The sequence below is a fragment of the Felis catus genome, chromosome F1 (genome assembly GCF_018350175.1).
Source record: "Felis catus isolate Fca126 chromosome F1, F.catus_Fca126_mat1.0, whole genome shotgun sequence".
Lineage (NCBI taxonomy): Eukaryota > Metazoa > Chordata > Mammalia > Carnivora > Felidae > Felis > Felis catus.
This window is the reverse complement of record NC_058384.1, coordinates 39018725-39038623: the sequence shown is the minus strand read 5'-3', so window position 1 is coordinate 39038623 and position 19899 is coordinate 39018725. Positions and strand designations below refer to the sequence as shown.

Sequence of the window (19899 nt, the reverse complement as noted above, 5' to 3'; positions counted from 1 at the left end):
TCAGCTCAGGTCATGATCCCAGGGTTGTAGGACTGAGCCTTGCATAGGGCTCTGCAATGACAGCAGGGAGCCTACTTGGGATCCTCCTTCCCTCTCTCTCTGCCCCTCCCCAACTCACACTCTCAATCTCTCTCTCTAAATTAAAAAAAAAAAAAAAAAAGAAGAAGAAGAAGTAAGAGTGGACAGCCAAGGGTCTAGCCTAGGTGAATGCTGATACTTATGGGGCAGGAGGAGGGGTGGCCAAAAAGGAATCTAGAAAGTTTTGAGCCTCGACAGTGACTTGGAGGCCAAGGAAAAGAGCTTTAAGAAAAAGATAGTGGTGAAAAATGTCTGATGATATAGAAGGGGGCATTCCCCTATCTTAATTAAGTCAGATAAGGCTACAGGGCCTAAGTCCTTTGGATGTAACAACTTCTCCAAAGTGCTCTTTGCTATTACACAGTTGAGAGGCTCAGTGAGGGTAGACATCAGATGGCAGGGCAGGGAGGTAGGAATGGGACACTCACTTTTTCAGTCATGTTGACTTGAAGGGTTGAGGGCAAGTGTGGAAGGTTACTGGAGAGGAGTGAGGGCTAAGAGAATGCTTTAAAATTAAACAGAATGGACATTCTTGAGCCTGTTTTTATGCTGCAGAGGAGAGGCAGTTGAAAAGGAGATTAGAGATACAAGGGCATGGCAGGGGGATGATTAACAGAACACGGCCCTGGAGGATTTGGGAGGGGATGCTCTGAAGGCCAGATCCAACATTTGACCTTGGACAAGAGAAGGGGGAGGAAAAAAGAAAGCAAGTTTTCTGCCAGCCAGGAATGGGCCTAATTTGTGTCCATGTCCCGTGCACACGGTGCCTGGCACACAGCAAGGTGCGGGGTGGGGGAGGTAGGAGGATGCAGATAACGCTGGGCTGCAGGGTGGTGGGTTGGAGGGGTGGGACTGAGAGTTGAGAATCCTGGCCCTTACCTCGTTCCGAAGAGAAGGAGATGGCAGGACCATCTGTTGAAGGTGTCAGAAAAAGTGGTGGTATTTGAAAAGAAGCTATGGGTTGGGAGGACCCAGCTGGAAAAGGAGAAGGAAGAAGCCGCCGTGGCGCAGGAGAGGCTCACGGAGGCCAGGGACCATGAAATTAGAGGCCAAATCTGTGGGATCGTGGAGTCTTCTCCAGCAACGTGCAGCTGCACACAGGTAGGAGCCAAGAAGGCTGGGCTGATCGCAGTAAGTAATCCAGGTGGCAAGAGAGTAAGGGATTCCTCTCCGTTTCCTTGCACTGGCTTTCCGTTTCTCCACCTAAAAGCTCGGCCCCTGCCCAGTCCTCGGACACAGAAGGGCAGTCAGTAACCGGGTCGAATCACAGCCAACCCCTGAACAAGCCTCAGGGATCCAAGTTCCTGACCCCTGGGCTTCTGGGCGTCTGTAGTGCCTAGCTGAACTTCATCCTTACTCTGCCTGGGCCTTATCTTGGGGGCCCTGAGCCCCTTACAGCTGCACAGGTGGACCCTTGCTCTGATCTTATTTCTAAGTTTCTGTTCCAGCAACCTCAGCCCTTCTGAAATCCAGGGCCCTGCCTTTTATGTATATGTGTGTGATAACATTTACCTTTTCTCTTCTTTCTTTTTCCAGATGATAAAAGTAATACATGCTCATTGTAGAAAACTTGGAAAATGCAGGAGGAACTAAAAAATCACCCATAACCCTGCCTCCCAGGGGTAACAACTATTAACATAGAGAATTGTTCCAGTCTGTGTATTCTTTGTATAAAATAAGATAATATTCTTTAAGTAACTCTGCCTTTAATATTAAATTGCGAATATTTTTACATGCCATTAACCATCTGTTGAAAGCACAGTTACGGCATCATTGCATTTTATGGCTGTAGAGTGACGTCTTTAATCATATTCTCTTCTCTGCTTTGCTCTAGTTTGTCCCCTCCCCTTGGGTTCACACCACTCCCTGAAGTGTAGTTTGGTTTTTGGGACCCTCCACGCATGGGCTTCCTGGTGTCAGTCTGGATTCCTTCCTTCTCTAGATTGAGGGGGGACTAGATTTGTCTGGAACACCCTTCCTTCTCCTTCCCCTTCCTGTTCAGGCTCACACCAAGATGCTCCTGAACGTGGGATGGCAACCTTCTCCTCTGTTTACTTCCACAGTTTGTCTCGCCCCCTCCCCATTCATCCTGCTGAATGTGATAGACAGCACTGTCTAATGTCCTGGGGCAGGACCTCTGAGTACATAACAGTAGCTTAAATTAGGAGGAGAATAAAGAAACAGCAATCCTACTCCCAAAAGATAATCAATGTTACAAGTTTGGTGTATTTCTTTCCTGTTTTTAATATATGTGTATGGGCTTGCCTATATGTGTACACATATGAGCTGATATAGTTAGGAGATGAATATATATTTTACATATATTAATAAATATTATATATAAATAGTAATAAATTAACAAAATCAATAAATCCTATATGTATTCCAGTTATTTTCTCTTTTATTTTCACCTTCCCGTCCTTCTTGGAAAATTACCTTTGAGTTGATATATGTAATAATTCATGTCCATGTAATATCTAGGGTTGCCAGAGAGGAAAGAAGGCTCTCTACTTCAAACGTCTATATTAATAGGCTTTTGTTCACTTCTGGGTATTTATGTAGATTGTATCTGATTGGCCATAATGAGGCTGGTGGTTACATGCTTATTTTTACCTTTAAAAGTTCATCAAACTTAAAAATACATCAAGTGGATTTATGATTTGTGATACATATACATATTTATATTTATATAGGTATATATAAATATATAGGTATATATAAATAAATAAATATAGATATATAGATATAGGTATATAGATATACCTGTATATAAATTGGAACTCTTATTCCTTAAAATATTGTGTTTTACTGGAACAAGTCAACATGTACTCTAATAATACAGATTACTTTTAATAATATATGAATTGTTATTTAATTAGTTTAAAATTTTATTATGGTATGTCCTTTTCCATTTTCTTTCTTTTCAATTAATCTTATTGAACCATAAAATACTGATTGCAGTTTTTTTTAATTTTTTTTAAATTTATTTTTGAGAGAGAGAGAGAGAGAGAGAGAGAGACATCATGAGCTGGGGAGGGGCAGAGAGAGAGGGAGACACAGGATTCAAAGCAGACTCCAGGCTCTGAGCTGTCAGCACAGAGCTTGATGTGGGGCTCAAACTCACAAACCATGAGCTCATTACCTGAGCCAAAGTCAGATGTTCAACCGACTGAGCCACCTGGATGCCCCTGATTGCAATCAGTTTTAACTGCAGACAGTTATTAGATGGCCACTATAATTTTGCTGGGATGAGTGGTTGGAAATCAAAGATTATTTTTTCCCATATTTATTGAGGTACAGTTGACAATTGAAAATTGTATGTATTTAAGGTAAATATTTGGGTTATTTCCTAACAAGTGTTTTTGGTGATAAAATATAACGGTTAAGTAAATTTATTTTCTAATAACCTACAACACAAATAATTTGCTATTTATGCTCTGTTGAGGGAAACAGCAAACAGAAATACCAAATATTTAGTCATTATTTGTAATCATGCTGGACATTGTTGTTTTTGTCATCCAACATCCCTTCCCCACTTCTGTGACACAGTGCTCTATTTTTACTTTTGTGGATACATTAGTTATCTATTGCTGCATGACAATATTACCGCAAACTTAGTGTCTCAGAAAACATGTCTCACAGTTTCTGTGGGTTAAGAGTCCAGGCCCAGCTTAGCTGGATTCTGCAAAAGGCTGCAAAGTGTGGGCTGGGGCTGTGTTCTCATCTGAGACTTGACTGGGAAAGTATCTGCTTTCAAATTAGCATGGTTGTTGGCAGAATGTAGTTCCTTGCAGGTTGTTGATTATTGTCTGAGGCCAGCCCCAGTTCCTAGGGGCCAAAGTTCTTGCCAGTTGCTGGACCGAGGGTCTGGTTTTCTTGCCAATTATTGTTTGGAAACTAGCCTCAGTTTCTAACAGTTTGTGAGATTGTGATTTATAATAACAAATAAATATTTGGTTTTAATCCCTGTTCTTGGCATAGAGTTCCTACAAACATTGCAATTTCCTAAGTGATGAAAGCCATAAAGATGTCTATTGTTGTGAAGTGACTATTATTATTATTATTATTTAGAGAGAACACAAGCAGGGGAGAGGCAAACAGAGAGGGAGAGAGAGAATCTTAAGCAGACTCTGCACCCAGCATGGAGCCCAATGTGGGTCTCAATCTCATGACCGTGAAATCATGACCTGAGCCGAAATCAAGAGTCAGACACTTAACCAACTGTGCCCCTGAGGTGATTTTTAGACTACACCTAAGGATGGGGCTGATTTCCAGGGGACCCAGATGTGTGATTAGAGTTTTGAAACCTTTAGTCCCACCCTCTGACCTCCTAGGAAAGGAGAGGGGCTGGAGCTTGAATCCATCAATTGCCAATGGCCAATGACTTAATTAGTCATGACTCTTTAATGAAGCTTCCACGAAAACTCAAAAGGATGGGGTTCAGAGAGCTTTCAAGTTGGTGAATATGTGGAGATTCAGGAGGGTAGCATGCTGGGAGAGAGGATGGAGGCTCCACCCCTTTTCCCATAGTCTCTTCCATCTGGCCATTCCTAAATTATATCCTTTTATAATAAATATAGTAAGTAAAATATTCTCTGAGTTCTGTGAGCCACTCTAGCAAATTAATTAAATGCAAAGAGAAGGTTAGCAAAACCTCCCATCTATAGCTTGTTAGTGACAAGTGACAAGTGACAACCTGGACTTGCAATTGGTATCTAAAGTGGGGAGTAGGGAGCAATTTTGTAGGACAGAGCCCTTAACCTATGGGATCTGACACTATCTCCAGATATGCAGTGTCAGAATTGAGCTGAATTGTAGGACACCCAGCTGGTTGGAGAATTGCTTAGTGTGGGGGAAAAAACCTACACATTGTAATTGGAGTCAGAATCCTAAGGTCACTATCAATTCCTTGCCAGACAGGCCCTCATCCTGGCTGCTAGCTCTATCAAGCCATCAAGGGAGAGAAAAGACTTCAGCAAGACAGGTGCTACTATCTTATCAGCCATAATTATGGTTGCCCTGTCACCTTTACCATGTTCTGTTAGTTAGAAGCAAGTCACAAGTTGTGCTTTTCTCAAAGGGAAGGTATTATGCATGACACCAGAAGATGGATTCATGGTGACCACCTTCAGAGTCTATCTGATATAGTGGGAATGGTCAGCTACCCTTCCCATGTTGAAGAGACTCTACTCTAAACTTGGCTAAGCCAGTCTTTCACATGCCATTTCCTGGCCACAGTGATTGGATCAAGGTTGAGCACTCAAACTAGGTCAAGCCAGTTGGGGAATATGTGATGCAGGTGTGTGGTAAATGGAATGTTTAACCATCACTGAAGCTGACCCACCCTTCCACTGAACAGGGAGTGGAGGGTTCCTGGAAAGGAGCCCATTCAGAAACAGTAGAGCAGGGCAATAACTGTGCATTCTGGTTTGCCCAGGACAGCCCCAGTTTAGACTGTATAATTATTACTAGCACTCCACTTTTGCTCTCTATAGTGTCAGGTTTGGAGAATAAATTATGGGATTACCCAAGCTTTGAAGCATCTTTCAGATTCACTTGGAAAGCCTTGGGGAAGCCTATCTCTAAGAAACAACCTGTCATCTCCTGAAACTGAAGCTCAGAGGGACAGCTGACTGGGAGAGATGTGTACCATGCATAATTATTAAGATCCTGTGTGTAGAAAAAGTAGGGATTCTGACTTAATATGCACCCAATTTCATAATAAAAGAATGACAGGCATTGACTTGCAGTTTGGCTCTTCTTACATGGGCACTATACCTTGCGTTCTTGGAACAGAAACAGCAGGGATTCAAGTACTGATGAACTCACTGGTTTAGTTGAGAACTCTAGCTCTGCTAGGTGGTGAGAAAAGGGTTGGGGTAACTCAAATGTGGAGAACCTGTTCAGAAACAACAGACAGAAGAAAGCTATGAATGGCAAGCGGAGAGCAAGCATTAGGTGCAAGCGCCTGGACATGGGATCTGGAGGGAGGTGTGTAAACATCTTGGGTGTCCTTCAGACTCTTCCTTCCTCACCTTTAGAACTTGGACTGAAAATTGCATGAGAAGGGAGGAGAGACGAGGAGTGGTATAGTTTTGGGTCTTGTCAGCACCAGCTCTGGAGACAAATTACCTGGATTTGAATATTGGCTCTGACCATTGATAGTTGTATGTGCTTGGACAAGTTTCTGTACCTCAGTTTCACCATCTAAAAGTGCTCAAATTGTACTGAGAATTAAATGACCTATGCATGTGATGTGACTAGCGTACTCCCTGAACATTAATGCGCTCTTTGTCACTAGCTTCCATTAATAACATTTGTTGGGCTCCTGTCTATCATTACCCCATTTCATGCAATGGATGAGACATGTCCTTCATTTTATAACAGGACACTGAGGCTCAGAGGTTATATCATTTGTTTTGTTGGCTAGTGAGAGGTAAAGCACGATTTATGTTCACATAGGCCTGGTGGTAGTTGATGCTGTATTTGATGTACTTCGTCCACTGTACCAGGCTGCTTGGTCTGTACCACTGCTGTATCCCCAGAGCCTAGAACACTGCCTGGCACACAAGTGCCCGGTAAATATGTGCTGGCTGACTGTGTGAATGCCTTATGTCTCCTCACCGTGACGGTCCCTTTGTTTGGCTTGTTGGGCAGTGGAGTATTTGGCTCGCCTTGTACTACACATCACTCATTAGTATGCTGCTTCTTGTCTTTAAGCCTTTGTTTGTATGTTGCCAATCCCCTGGCCAGACAGGGAATTTTCAGAAGGTCAGGGTTGCCTTGTATTCACTAATGCAGGAACTAAGCTCCAGCATGTTAGAGCCCGCTAGCACTTCGCAGAAAGATTGTTTTGAACATCCAAGGATGGAGCCTCCTGACTTTTTTTTCCTTTTAAAGATTCATGTATCAAATGCATACTTGGCTAGCTGGCCGTCTTAAATAAGATCAACTGTATGAAACTCTTCTCACATTGGCGGCTCAGCCAAAAATGAATATTTGGCATGCTTGAACCACTGTTGCTACTTTTGTTTTTGGAGGCTGTGTGGTTCAAAGGAAAGAGCACTGGACTTGGGTTTGTGTCACCTAACTTTTTGGGCCTCTGCTTTCTCACGTATAAAACTGGAATGATAATGCATGCCCCCACCTACCGCAGAGCTTGGTAAATTCGGAAGAGACAGCATGTCTTAGAGGCATTATTACTGTAGAGAACCGGTAAAAGAAAAAGGACCATCTATAGAGTTTATTAGTGAAAAACAGGAATTGGTACAGAGCCAGAGTTGCCAATTTTAATATGCAGAGTTTCATAGTTTTCTTTTCTTTTTTTTTAATGTTTATTTATTTTTGAGAGAACGAGAGAGAGAATGCGAGTAGGGAAGGGGTAGAGGGAGGTGGGGACAGAGGATCCAAAGTGGGCTCTGTACTGACAGCAAAGAACCCGATGCGGGGCTTGAACTCACACACTATGAGATCATGACCCGAGCCAAAGTCGGACACTTAACCGACTGAGCCACCAAGGTGCCCTAATATACAGAGTTTCAAAAGAACACGTACAATAAAATTATAGTTTTGTTAATTCTGGGTGATGAGCCTCTGGATAATTTTGTTTTCTCGCTTTTCCCTATCTGCATTTCCCAGTTTTGCTATTATGAACTTTTTCTATTTTGGGCTTGGATGAGTTGTTTAAAAAAAATCATTAAAGATATCCAATAAAAAGGTTGGAACTTGCACTTTGACATTTAGATGATACTTGAGGATCATAATTGAAAATATCTGATATTGTACAATTGATGTATCTAAGTGACAGTGTAGTTAATAGAAGATAACGTGATTATTACCATTGATTTTTTTTAAGGGCTATAGTTTTCCTGTCACAGTCCAATAGGTGGTTTGGTCACTTCTACAGCCTGGCTTCTAAAATGGTTCATGATGCAACATCAAGCCGGCAGGAAACTGAGGTCCCATGAGCTCTACCCTTTCTCCAGACTCCTAAGTTTGTATCAAGAGAGATGATTATAATAAAATAAATTTGTGAGTTCACTTTAAACACACATAAATATGTTACACAGAACTATGACAGATTAAAAAAACAATGTGATCTGTGACCTTTTGGTCTTAATATCTTCTGAATTTGGCCTTCTCTATTTATGCTTATTATTTAGAAGATGTGACTTCAAAATTACTGAAGAATAACACACATTCATTCTTATTTCTGCTTCTTTTAAACCAGTGGTTTACAGTCACCACGCTCAAATGTGATATTGACACTGCCTTTGTGACAGTCCGGTTCCAGGTCTTCAGATTCCGTGGGTCTCAGTCATCCCAGCAGACGAGGTGGAGAGACGAGCCCCAGCTGAGGTTTTATCTGCTTGCACCACAATTGCCATGAATGCTTTTATTTCTATTTAACTCAATGGCCTTGAAATGTGTTTGCCCATATATACTTCTAAAACCAATTTTGCATGATTTTTAGTGGACACCTAACATTTTCCATCATAAGTTTAAATATTAAATTTTGAAAATGTAGGATAAGTCTCTCATATCCCTTGGGTAAGCGTTCTCCACCAGGAGCAATTTTGCACCCCCAGGAGACACTCGGGCAATGGGCACAACTCTGTGTGTGTGTGTGTGTGTGTGTGTGTGTGTGTGTGTGTAGGCTAGGGATACTGCTCAACATCATAACAAAGAATGTATGTGTGTGTGTGTGTGTGTGTGTGTGTAGGCTAGGGATACTGCTCAACATCATAACAAAGAATTATCTCACCCAAAATGTCAACAGTGCTAAGGTTGAGAAACTTTGGTTTAAATGTATCCAAATGAATATGAATATCATACGATTATTTTATACTCACTAGCATCCATTTATTTTTTTCAAATGTTTATTTATTTTTGAGAGAGAGAGAGCACAAACAGGGGAGAGGCAGAGAGAGAGGGAGACGTAGAATCCAAAGCAGGCTCCGAGCTCTGAGCTGTCAGCACAGAGCCCAATGCGGGGCTCAAACTCATGCACAGAGAGAGCATGACCTGGGCCGAAGTCGGACGCTTGACCAGGTGTCCCAAACTAGCATACATTTAAAATATACATAAACCCCTCTATAAAATTGTTTTTTCCTTCTCGAAATTGTATTTCTGTCTCTTTCTCCCAAAGAATTTTATCCTGATGGAATACCTTTATGTTTGAAAGCCTTAAAATTGCCATACAATTTTCTGCTATAAAACTGAGCATATGAGGGTGCCTGGGTAGCTCAGGTGGGTTAAGCATCCAACTCTTGATTTCAGCTAAGGTCATGATCTCCTGCTTTGTGGGTTTGAGCCCCACATCGGGCTCTGTGCTGACAATGTGGAGCCTGCTTGAGATTCTCTCTCTCTCTCTCTCTCTCTCTTTCTCTCTCTCTCTCTCTCTCTCTCTCTCCCTCTCTCTCTCCCCTCCCCCTGCTCACTTTCTCTCTCTCTCTCTCTCAAAATAAATAAAGTTAAAAAGAAAGACTATATATGTGAATTGAATTTTTTTTCAAACATCCTGTGACTATAGGTTTCTAAAGGTTAACATTTTCCTCCCTGAATATTGAGGTAGCATTAGAAATTGATCAGACACCATAAATATGTTATATTTGGTAGCTGAGTTTTAGACACAGAAACCTTTTGGTTGAAATGCATTTCTTCACTGGGTGATTTGGGGAGAAAACTTCAGGGCCCTGACAGTTTTTGGTTGCTTGGGGATTTCTCCCTGAGGGGGAGGGGCACAGAGTGAGAGTCTAAGGTGGGAGAAAGGTGACCTTTAAGTGAGGTTGGAGAGATGCAGTTGTGAGTGGTGGTAGAAACTTAGATTTGACATGATCTGTTCTTGGGCGGATCAATTTTAGGAAGGAAAACATATGGACACTGAGGATTTTGAAATAGATTTCCTTCAAATTATCTATGCTCACATACCCTCTAGAAGGTCTTTATACAAACACAGAGGTATTTGTATATCAGTTGGATTTAACTCACTCTGGCTCTCCAAGTGACTTAGCAACTCTTTTAATGATTCAGGCTGTTTTCACATACAGCTAATGCATGTTAAAGAAAGCCAAGCCAGTGTATATTATAAATACTTTATAAGTGAAGCGAGTACAATTTCTCACAGGAGGCATAATTATAGTGGAGGTAGCTGAGAGTGCCAGTTCTAGAATCAGACCCAATGTTTGTTCCTATTCTCCATCATCACCAGCTGTGTAACCTGGGGGCAAATTGTTACTAGCTGTGGTCCACAGCTTTCTCACCTGTGAAGTGAGGCTAAAATAGATTTCTCATTGGGTTGTTGTGAGATATAAATGAGATCATGCGTGCAAAGGGCTTAGCACAGTGCCCTGGAGATTCGGAGCCCTGGGTAACCACCAGTGTTTGTTATCTTTAGATATTAGAGTGTTTGCCTCAAGGAATGAGCTCTACAAAGGCAATGAGGTCATCATTTCGGTCTTACTTCTTAGGTCAGGGTGCTTTTGCGCACAAGTTATTGTACCCAACCATCGTGATTCTGTGGACAGCATCAGATCTCCAAGATCCCAGAGGGCCTTGAGTCCTGGAAGCCCAAGGCTCTGGGGCTGCAGCCAGTCTGCCCACACCCGCAGTGCCCTTGTGTTCTGGTCGGCCTCCCGAAGACAAACACCTACTGGCAGGGTGGCCCTTTGAATGCCTGAAGTTATTTTTAATATTCTCAGAACACTGTCTAGGAGCTGCAAGATGTAGATGGACGACATTCAGAGTCCCCTACAGGGTCACTTACCAAAAAAACATATGTAAAGCTGCGACTCCAGGTAACAATACCAAAGTACCTTAATCCTGGTATCGACAACTGTTCTATTGGGTTACACAGTTTTAATCCCAGAGGAGTTGTCTCTTGACATTAAACTGTCCAAACAGTATTTATATCTGCGGCTGACCTGCAAGATCACTTAACCCTGCACAGCCGTTTAAAAGTAGTTAATGACAGAACCGGCATGACGTGCCCCTTATGAATGATCACGTAAGTTCGACCTGGGCTGCCATGGTTTATGGAGGAAGGCAGTTTGTCCATAGCCTGCTTCAACCACAGCAGGTAATTTGAAATGAAATGAGACAGTTTCTACAAGCAGATTGATTTGGGAATCTTGCCTGTTCTTCCCTTTGACCCTTGACAAGTTGACACTACAAAGATTGTGACTTTAAAAAATGATTGGGTGCAAATACATTTAGGCAGATGATTTACCGTGTGCCGCAGCAAGGACAGTGCATTTCGGGCGATGCTGTGAGGAAAGGTAATTGTCCACTTTAACAACTCACGGTTTATGTTTCTGTAGCTTATTAATTATCCTACCAGAAAACCTACTAATAACCCTTAATCAAGTACTTTAGATTCCTGGCGACAGCCTAGGTACCCAATCTCAAGATGAAGAGATACAGTATGCACGATAAACTTATTAAAAGTAGTGATTCAGTTTGTTATTTTGGTGGAAAACCACACCTTGCACGTAAGAGTAAGAAATCGCGTTCTCTTTCGTGGATTTCACTTCTTTCTTCCTTTTTGTAAATACGGTTAATCGTATACAGGAGGCAAAACTGTGATTAAAGGGCTGATAGGTTTCATAGCGGATGATGGAAGAGTTATCAGAAACATCGGAAAAGAAAACCCCAGCCAGGCATTAACAAATGCCTTTTTCCCCTAAATCCTTTGTAGTCATATAAGATTTTCACACCAAATATTACGTAATATTTAAACACATATTCTCCTTATTGTTTTGACTCTCTTCTTCTGAAGCGGTTTTTCCTCTCAGATGTGAGGTAGTTAGACACGGAACTGGAAAATCAACTGTTTTTCAAAACAACAGTAAGAGCGACCGTCGGAAAGATTACTTCCGAAAATAATTTCACATGAGTTCACAATTATGTGCCGTTTACGCCCAGATTATTTTAAATGAACTTGCAGTAGAACCGTGGATTTATTAACGTTTGGATTTGCATTGAAGTATCCACGCTTCTTAGCAATTTGCCACAGAACTTGGGCCTTTCTCTGCAGCTTTTGTGTTTTTCTCTATTGTAACCACTTTGTTTGAAATATAATTTTGAAGATGCTAGTAAAAAGTATAACAAATTCCCTACTGGTCTCTGTTTAAATTATTTACTACCCTTTTGAGCCATATCTTCATTGAACTATGTTAAAAGTATTTTGCTGGAATGTTTCTTTATGTTGTCCATCGGGTTTAATAGACGTGCCATTTAATAAGCTCTCCACCTGTAAGGATAGACTATTTGACCTCTGTGCCCTGCCACTGGTAGACATAGTATAAGATTGCTTTGTGAAATAAAGCTGTCGGTAACATCAACAAAATAAAAAATGATCGTATTCCAATACTCTCTGCTGAGTACTATGACAGCGCTGAAATATGGAATAAAATTGAAAGTAGATTAGTTTTGGGTCTTAAGTCATGTTTTGACAAGAAATAAGAGAGGAGAACATATCTTTGAACTTTTAGTTTTAAAGTTTTTTAATGAAAATATTTATCATTTTGTAAGGTTCCTTCTTTCTTGATCACATCCAGGCCGTATAGCCTTAAAACAATCCGTTCTCTTATTGCGAGGGATATAAATACTGTTCTGTCTTTGTATTAAATACCATAAAGGGGACGCGCACGGTGTGAGATGGTTTGACACTTGTCAGTTAGGGAATGTCATGCTAATAAAAAAGCTTATTGAGGAGGTTGGAAAATCAGTCATTAATAAGCTACATATTTTCAAGGTATGTAAAGCATGTAAATACTGCAGACAAGCCGGCTGCTTTTGCTGTATTTTTTGTTCACCTTTTGGAATGGCTCGAATCTGAAGAGGAAGAATAAATATGTCAGAGTGCCGAAAGCCTGGCTGGTGATTGCTTTTGACCTACAGGAATTTGAAAATTGAGGCGACATGCAGATTGTGAAATTATTTCTTTCACCTCTGTGGTTATGCATGAATTACATGAAATCACAACTAATAAATGGTGTGGATCGGCAGCAGAGGGTGTGGGTTGAGTACAGTAACCCTCCCCTCCCGGAATTTGCAAACATCCTGTGTCGCCAGATGGGAGATTGTGAAGCTCTTAAAAGCGCCGTGCCTACTTGCCCTTCATTCCAAATCCAGAAGAATTGCAAAGAGGGCAGGTTAACTAGAGCTTCCTGCTCATCTCAGAATAAACTTTTCACTTTTCACATTCTTGCCCTTTAAAAACACAGGATGCAAACGCGTGACAAGGGGCTGGGGCTGTCTTGCCTCCTCCTCCGGGGCGGGCAGGCGGGTGTGCACAGCAGGACCAAGTCAGGGCGAGGCTCACGTCAGCGAACCTTCTAACTACCGCTTCTTTTAAAAAAGGTCTAAGTGAACTCTTTTCCCTCGACAAATGTGAATTACGTGATAGCATAGGGCTACAACGGGTAGACTCTTGTGGGATTCTGTTTTTAGTCATGAGAAAGGTTGTGTTCCCAGTCTTAGTTTCTACGGTCAGAAATGTCAAAAGTAAATAGAAAAAGTAAAGATTGTATGGGCTAAAAGTTCTGAAGAAGTTTTCACAAGGTTTCAAGCAGTCGCTCCTGAGATATTTTAAAGCTGCAACAAAGAAAAACCCTTTTTTTAATTTAGATGAATATGACATAGAGAGATGTCTGTTAGTAGTTGTGGTATATATACACCAAGTCTTATGGAGGTGCTGTAATATCACCCCTTCATTTGTTCCATTACCTGGTTTTAACCTTGACTTGGCTAAATAATATCTTTAAACAGGACAGTGAATTACTGTGGTCATTACGTTGGTGTCATTTATCATCATCGCTGTGAGCTCAGCTCTGGAGTATGAAGGTTGTTAAGTAATCACTATACAGGTACCAGCAATCCAAACCCAAGTTCTACGTGTGTTTTATCCATGGTTTTTATGTTAAATGTCAAGATCCAAGAGGGGCCCTGAACATCCTGGGAAGGGTCAGAGAGCGCGCCGCGGATTTCCAGAGGGCTGGGGTAGCCCCAGCCTGGAAAATGTGTCCTTGGCTGGTGGAGGTCACCAGAAAGAGAACGAGGCTAGGAAAGAAGGTGACTGTGCGTCAGGTAACAAAAATTAGAAGTGAGATCAATTTAGCATTCTAGAAGGTAAGAGAGAAGGGAAGTGTGGATAGAAAATAAACAGTAATTACAGCATACGGTAGGTAAGGGATTTGGAAGTCATTCCATTGTGAAGAACTACCTTCTGGAGCAGAGGTGGGGACAGAGTCTCCACAGGGTCATTCTCTATTATGAAGAAATATGCATTTGAATGTCAGCCTGGGGTTCAGATATTAATTCTGCCAGAGAATAGCTGTACCTTTAGTACCTTTAGTAAAAGATGTGGACCTTCTTGGGGCACCTGGGTGGCTCATTCGGTTGAGTGTCCGACTCTTGATTTCGGCTCAGGTCATGATCTTACACTGTGAGACTGATCCTCGCCCCCCTTCCCCCCATGGGGTTCTGTGCTGACAGTGCGGAGCCTGCTTGGGATTCTCTCTCTCCCTCTGTCTCTCTCTCTGTGTCCCGCCCCCACTTCCTCACTCTCTCTTTCAAAATAAATAAAAATAAATTTAAAAAAATATGTGAACCTTCTTAACATCATTTTTAATCTGTCACATGAAGGTAAGACTGAGGTGGCTGGGCTAGTGTGTGAATTAGATGAAATAACCTGCTCGCAAATGTCTAGCATGGCGGCTGGCTGACACCCAGCCACCGCCCAATAAATACCGGTGGCCTCCTTCTCTGTCTTTCTTCCTGATTCTGAAATAAGGGTGTCCACCTGTTTTTCCCTTCAGATTTCATGAGCCTGATGAGGTCCATTCCATTTCTGTGAGTGGAAATGTTCTAGAAGTTTATTCACCTTCAGTAAACCAAAATTTTTTTATTGCAATTTCAATTACCCCCATAATTTAGTTTAAAAAGTCTGGACTGGAACCTTAATGTTGTTGACTTTCAGAGACGATCTGTACTGGGGATTTGTAACATTATTAAGCATTTTATGACCTAGAAGGGCAGAAACAGCCAGCAAGTTTAAAGTTCTAGTAAGGAAAGGCAGATGATTCTGATGAAAATAAAGGGAGAAATACATTTTTTAAATGGTGGACAAGGATTTTGTTGGAAAGGAGTTTCCAATCAAAGAAGGTAAGTGTTTCCAGTGTGGAGAGGGAGGCATGATTTGAGTTTCACATAATCTTCTTGCTGCGACATGGAAGATGAGTTTGAGATCTTGATGTGGATGTGGGGGTCATGGCAGAGCCCCGGGTAAGATGTGACACAGCTCAAACCAGGGTGTGACAGTGGTGTGGGAAGAAGTGAACAGACTCAACAGATACTTAGGAAGCAACATCGGCAAAGCTTGGTATCGGATTCGAAAGGACACAATGAATGACCCCTGGGTCTTGGTTTTTGGAGCTAGATGATGGTGGGGCCATCCCCTGTGATAGGAACATTCGCAGAACACCATGGTGGTTTCATTCTGGACAAGTTGAGTTTGGAGTTTTTGTTACCGCCATTTTCAGTGATGCGAAGAATAAAGCCAAAAGGTAAATGTCTTTGGATGAAATTTTACAAGAACTGATGCCATGTCCAACATGACAACTGTTCTCTTATGAAACTGAGTTTTTTATGAATGCGTTCATTTTATTCCTTGTATAGCACCACTTTATGAACAAATGCATTTAAAATCATCTTTTGGAACAAAGCCTATTACTAAAGAGAGGACTACTCTGCTATGAGTATAATTGCTTCTAAAATGTCTACTTGTAGACAGACTTGTATAAGCCATCATTAATTCTTTGTGTAATTAATGTATAAAATACAGAGTTTCTATTAATGGAAAAGAAACTCAAGCATCACACTGATAATACCAATAACATGCATTTGTAATTACATACTGTAGATAACTGTAAAAGCTACATTTTATTACATTAATAAAACGTAAAAACTCCTGAAGCAACCCAGAACTGGGTAGCAGTAACACGATTAGCCTCACTGCTTCATCAGTTAGGAGTCTGTCAAAGTGCTGTTAGCTGGTTACTAACACTTGCAGTGCACTGGGGAAACTTTTTCCCCCATAAAATAATGAGCATTTATTCTTCAAGATAAAAAATTGCGTGTTGGTGGAATAATATACTATACGAGAGTAGCAATGCAAAGATAAAAATCAAACTCAATGAGAACAAAAAGCTGAATGGGAGAACTTCTTGTTCCTCTAGGTGGACTGAGAGATCAGGTTCTGTCGCTAGAGATGTGAAAAATTGCTTACCCCCTAAGTGTGCCGCAGAGGCAAGCGGAACTCATAAAGGGAGTGTTGATTTCACGGAGGGAAAGTGTATAGGGTTCCAAGCGCTCCTGGGTTAATACCTTGGTCACACTGACGGGTAAAAAAGCCAGTGTGTTGGACTGACTGACCCAATCAATATCTCTTTAGGTGTCTGCCAATCAGCCCATTAGGGAGCAAGACCGAGTGGATTAGTTCAAGCAGCTTCTCAGATGCTCGGCCAGTCTTTCTTCCTTAGGTAGGAAATGGGAGGAATGGCTTCATTTGGAGAAGGGCTGGGGAGGCCTCCAGATCTGGAGAGCACTGAGATATGTTCAGAACAACTCAGAGGCAGCTGACTACTCTATGCAACTCGTGCTGCAGAAATATTTGTAGAAACACAGAACACATTTCTAGAAACTAAACAAATAGACAGACTATGCATACCTGACCACCTATCTGACCCCAAACTCAGCTGGGGGAAGATTTAAGATATCAACTATGGAGGTGTCCGGATGCTTGGGTGGCTCAGTTGGTTGGTTAAGGGTCGGACTCTTGGTTTCAGCCCAGGTCATGATCTCTAGGTGGTGAGATTGAACCCTGTGTCTGCTCTGCCTGCTTGGGTTTCTCTCTCTCACCCTCTCTCTGCCCTTCCCTCATTCATGCTCTCTCTCTCTCTCTCTCTCTCTCTCTCTCTTTCTCTGAAAAGAAATAAAACACACACATACACACACAATGGAGGAGTCAAAAGCATAAGGTTTCTTTTGGATTCCCACCCTCCCCTCCCAGAATTCCCAGAGAGTACTTCCCATTGATTAACTTTTTTTTAAATGTATTTATTTATTTATTTATTTATTCATTTATTTTGAAGGAGAGAGAGAGAGACACACACACACACAGCATGAGCGGGGGAAGAGCAGAGAGAGAGGGAGACACAGAATCTGAAGCAGGCTCCAGACTCTGAGCTGTCAGCACAGAGCCTGGCACGGGGCTCGAACTCATGAACTGTGAGATCATGACCTGAGCCGAAGTCGGAGGGTCAACAGACTGAGCCATCCAGGTGCCCCACTACTTACCAATTTTGAACTAAAAATAATTTGATGTCAAAATTTTTCCTCTGAATCTTGCATTCGAATCATCCTCTCAGTGTGTTCACTTTCTCCCATTTCACAGAATTTTTGTCATGGCTCAAGAAAATGAGGTTGCTCTACTGAATCTGTAGTCTAGAAAGGGATACATGGATGGGCCTCACGTTGTCCAGATTTGTCTACAGCAGTTTTTTGTGTATGGACTTTTTCCAGAGAAAGGGTCCAGGGATTGTGTAATATTCTCCAAAGGGTCTGTGAGTTCTTCTCCCCACATTTAAGAAGGATTGACTGACCCTAATGTAAATGCAACATGAAGGCAACAAAGCAACAGTCCTTCCTTCCTCTCCTTGTGATGTATTTCCTCATAAAGCCAAGAGGTGGCAGCATAAACACCACCCTGTAGCTGTCCCATTTTCCTGACCAAAGAACTTTCAAAGGTAAAACGTGTAATGTGAAAGCCCATCAGTAACCTTGCTTTGGTTTGGATAGAGTGTGGGTATGTGTCCCATCAAACCACCTTAAAATACTCCTGGAGGAGTAGACCAAGATGGAATGAGCAGTCCTGGATTCTAAGGTCACATAACACTGAAAGACAACATTTGGGGGGGGTGCCTGGTCGGCTCAGTTGGTTAACCCTGCAACTTCAGCTGAAGTCATGATCTCATGGCTGGTGGTTGGTGCCCCGCATCAGGTTCTCCACTCTCAGTGCAGAGCCTGCTTGGGATCCTCCGTCTCCCTCTCTCTATGCCCCTCCTCCTCTTGTTCTCTCTCTCTCTCTGTCTGTCTCTCTCTCTCTCTCTCAAATAAATAAACGTTTGAAAAAAAGACCATAGTAAAAAAGAAAGACAACCTTTGGTACACTTTTGTTAGAGAGTACCATGCCAGAAAGGCACACAGCTTGATTATTGATTGAATCAAAAGCACATACTTTAAATCGAATCTAATCTCCCAAACTGTGATTAGTATTTTATTTTATATGTTGTGTCATTGTTTATATACTGTATAAACTACCTTAAGAAATTACTTATTCTGAACAGAAAAATACTTTAGTTTCTTTGAACCAACACCAAAAAGGTCTCTTTCAGTTCTATTCCTTGGGGGATTGAAAATAACAAAAAAGGGGGAAGTTATTTGACACATGTAGATTCAGAAGGTTTTATTTTGATAATTAAGTATCACTTTCATTTTCTGTGTAAGTATGAGAAGGAGGGATCTTTGCTCCAAATTCTTAACCAGATGCACACTGGATAGTTTTTCTACTTTAAACATATCTAGTCAACTCAGACATAAGCATTTTAAGTAGCAGATTCTGGGTGTTAATAATTTCTCAGGATAGACCCATGGGTTTAATGGTATATGTTATGCGATCCTCGTAATTTTTAGTGATGAGATTAAGCATGGGCTTTTATCTTAAACAAGTCAAGCATCAGACCTGAAAAAGCAATCATTTGGTGGGCTTAGATGAAATGTGTTTTGCCTATCATTCTTATTCCCTTGAAAAGTCTCCATAAAATTCATAATTATTGGGTAGCAGAGAGCAGATACACCTAGTTTCAGACTGTTCTGTGGGAGAGAGGATGATAGAAAGGGCCCGGTGGCATTTGACAAATATCAACAGACATAATGCAAATTTTGTGGGTGGAATAGAATGTAAGAAATACTTGCCAGTCTGTTTTGGTTCATTTTTCATAGGCCAGTTTAAACTGTGAGTCTCCTTTGAAATAGAAAATAATCTCCTGGGGTAAAACAGGAACAAAGTGTTCAGGGTATAAGTCCAGCTTCTCTTGGATAATAAGAACTTTGCAAGAGTGATTAATTGATCAATTAATTAATCAATTGATTAGTATTTATGGAGCATCTTTTTTTTTTTTTTTTTTTTTTTTTGCCTAGCTTTCTGCTGAGTGTTGTGAGGACTAGGAGACAAATGTGATGCATGTTTTCTTAGTTACATTCCCAATACCTCTTGTGCCTTAATATGTGAATGTGGGGGATTTAGAGTTTACAGGTGGGTAGGGGTACATAAGAGCACTCTGTTAAGTTCTTTAATGTAAACGATTCTCTTTCACTTTCTGAAAGACTATCTGATTGGGAAGGACTAGATGCAACTCATTTCATTTGTTTGCTCCCCACTTCCTATTAGCCCAGGTGCTTGACACACCTGGAGTCCCTTTTATAAAATGTTTTCATTGAATACAAACTGGTCCAGATGGGCCACAGTTTGAGCGGCCTTTAGGCTGCTAGTTTGACTGTCTCGTTCTCCAGGGTGATGTTTGCGCTTGTGTTTTTGTCTGATGGCTCTGCCACAAGGGAAAGAAAGTGCACAAAAGGCTTGTCGACCATGCAGATCTTCCGGCAGCATAGAGCCTATGGGGGTGCGTGGTTACCTTTTGCGGGTAAAGGTGGGGCTCAAGCAGTAGAACAGGTTTGGGCTGGATGACCCTTTCTTCTGGA

The 19899-nt window shown here is 41.6% G+C and overlaps 1 protein-coding gene across 12 annotated transcripts in view; it reads left to right on the top strand.

Moving 5' to 3' along the window:
• The first annotated feature begins 559 nt into the window (after nucleotides 1-559).
• The window catches only part of LOC123382714, a 102831-nt gene continuing 83491 nt past the window's right edge, over nucleotides 560-19899 (top strand). For 2 of the 12 annotated variants that reach the window (XM_045048506.1, XM_045048505.1), the window contains exon 1: nucleotides 565-1179. Coding sequence is in view for 7 of the 12 variants with exons in the window: in XM_045048509.1 (XP_044904444.1) it covers nucleotides 1115-1179 (65 nt within the window). In the remaining 5 variants the exon portion in view is untranslated. Of the gene's footprint in view, nucleotides 1180-19899 lie in introns of all 12 variants that reach the window. The other 10 variants (XM_045048502.1, XM_045048500.1, XM_045048509.1 and 7 more) reach the window with 9 other exon arrangements.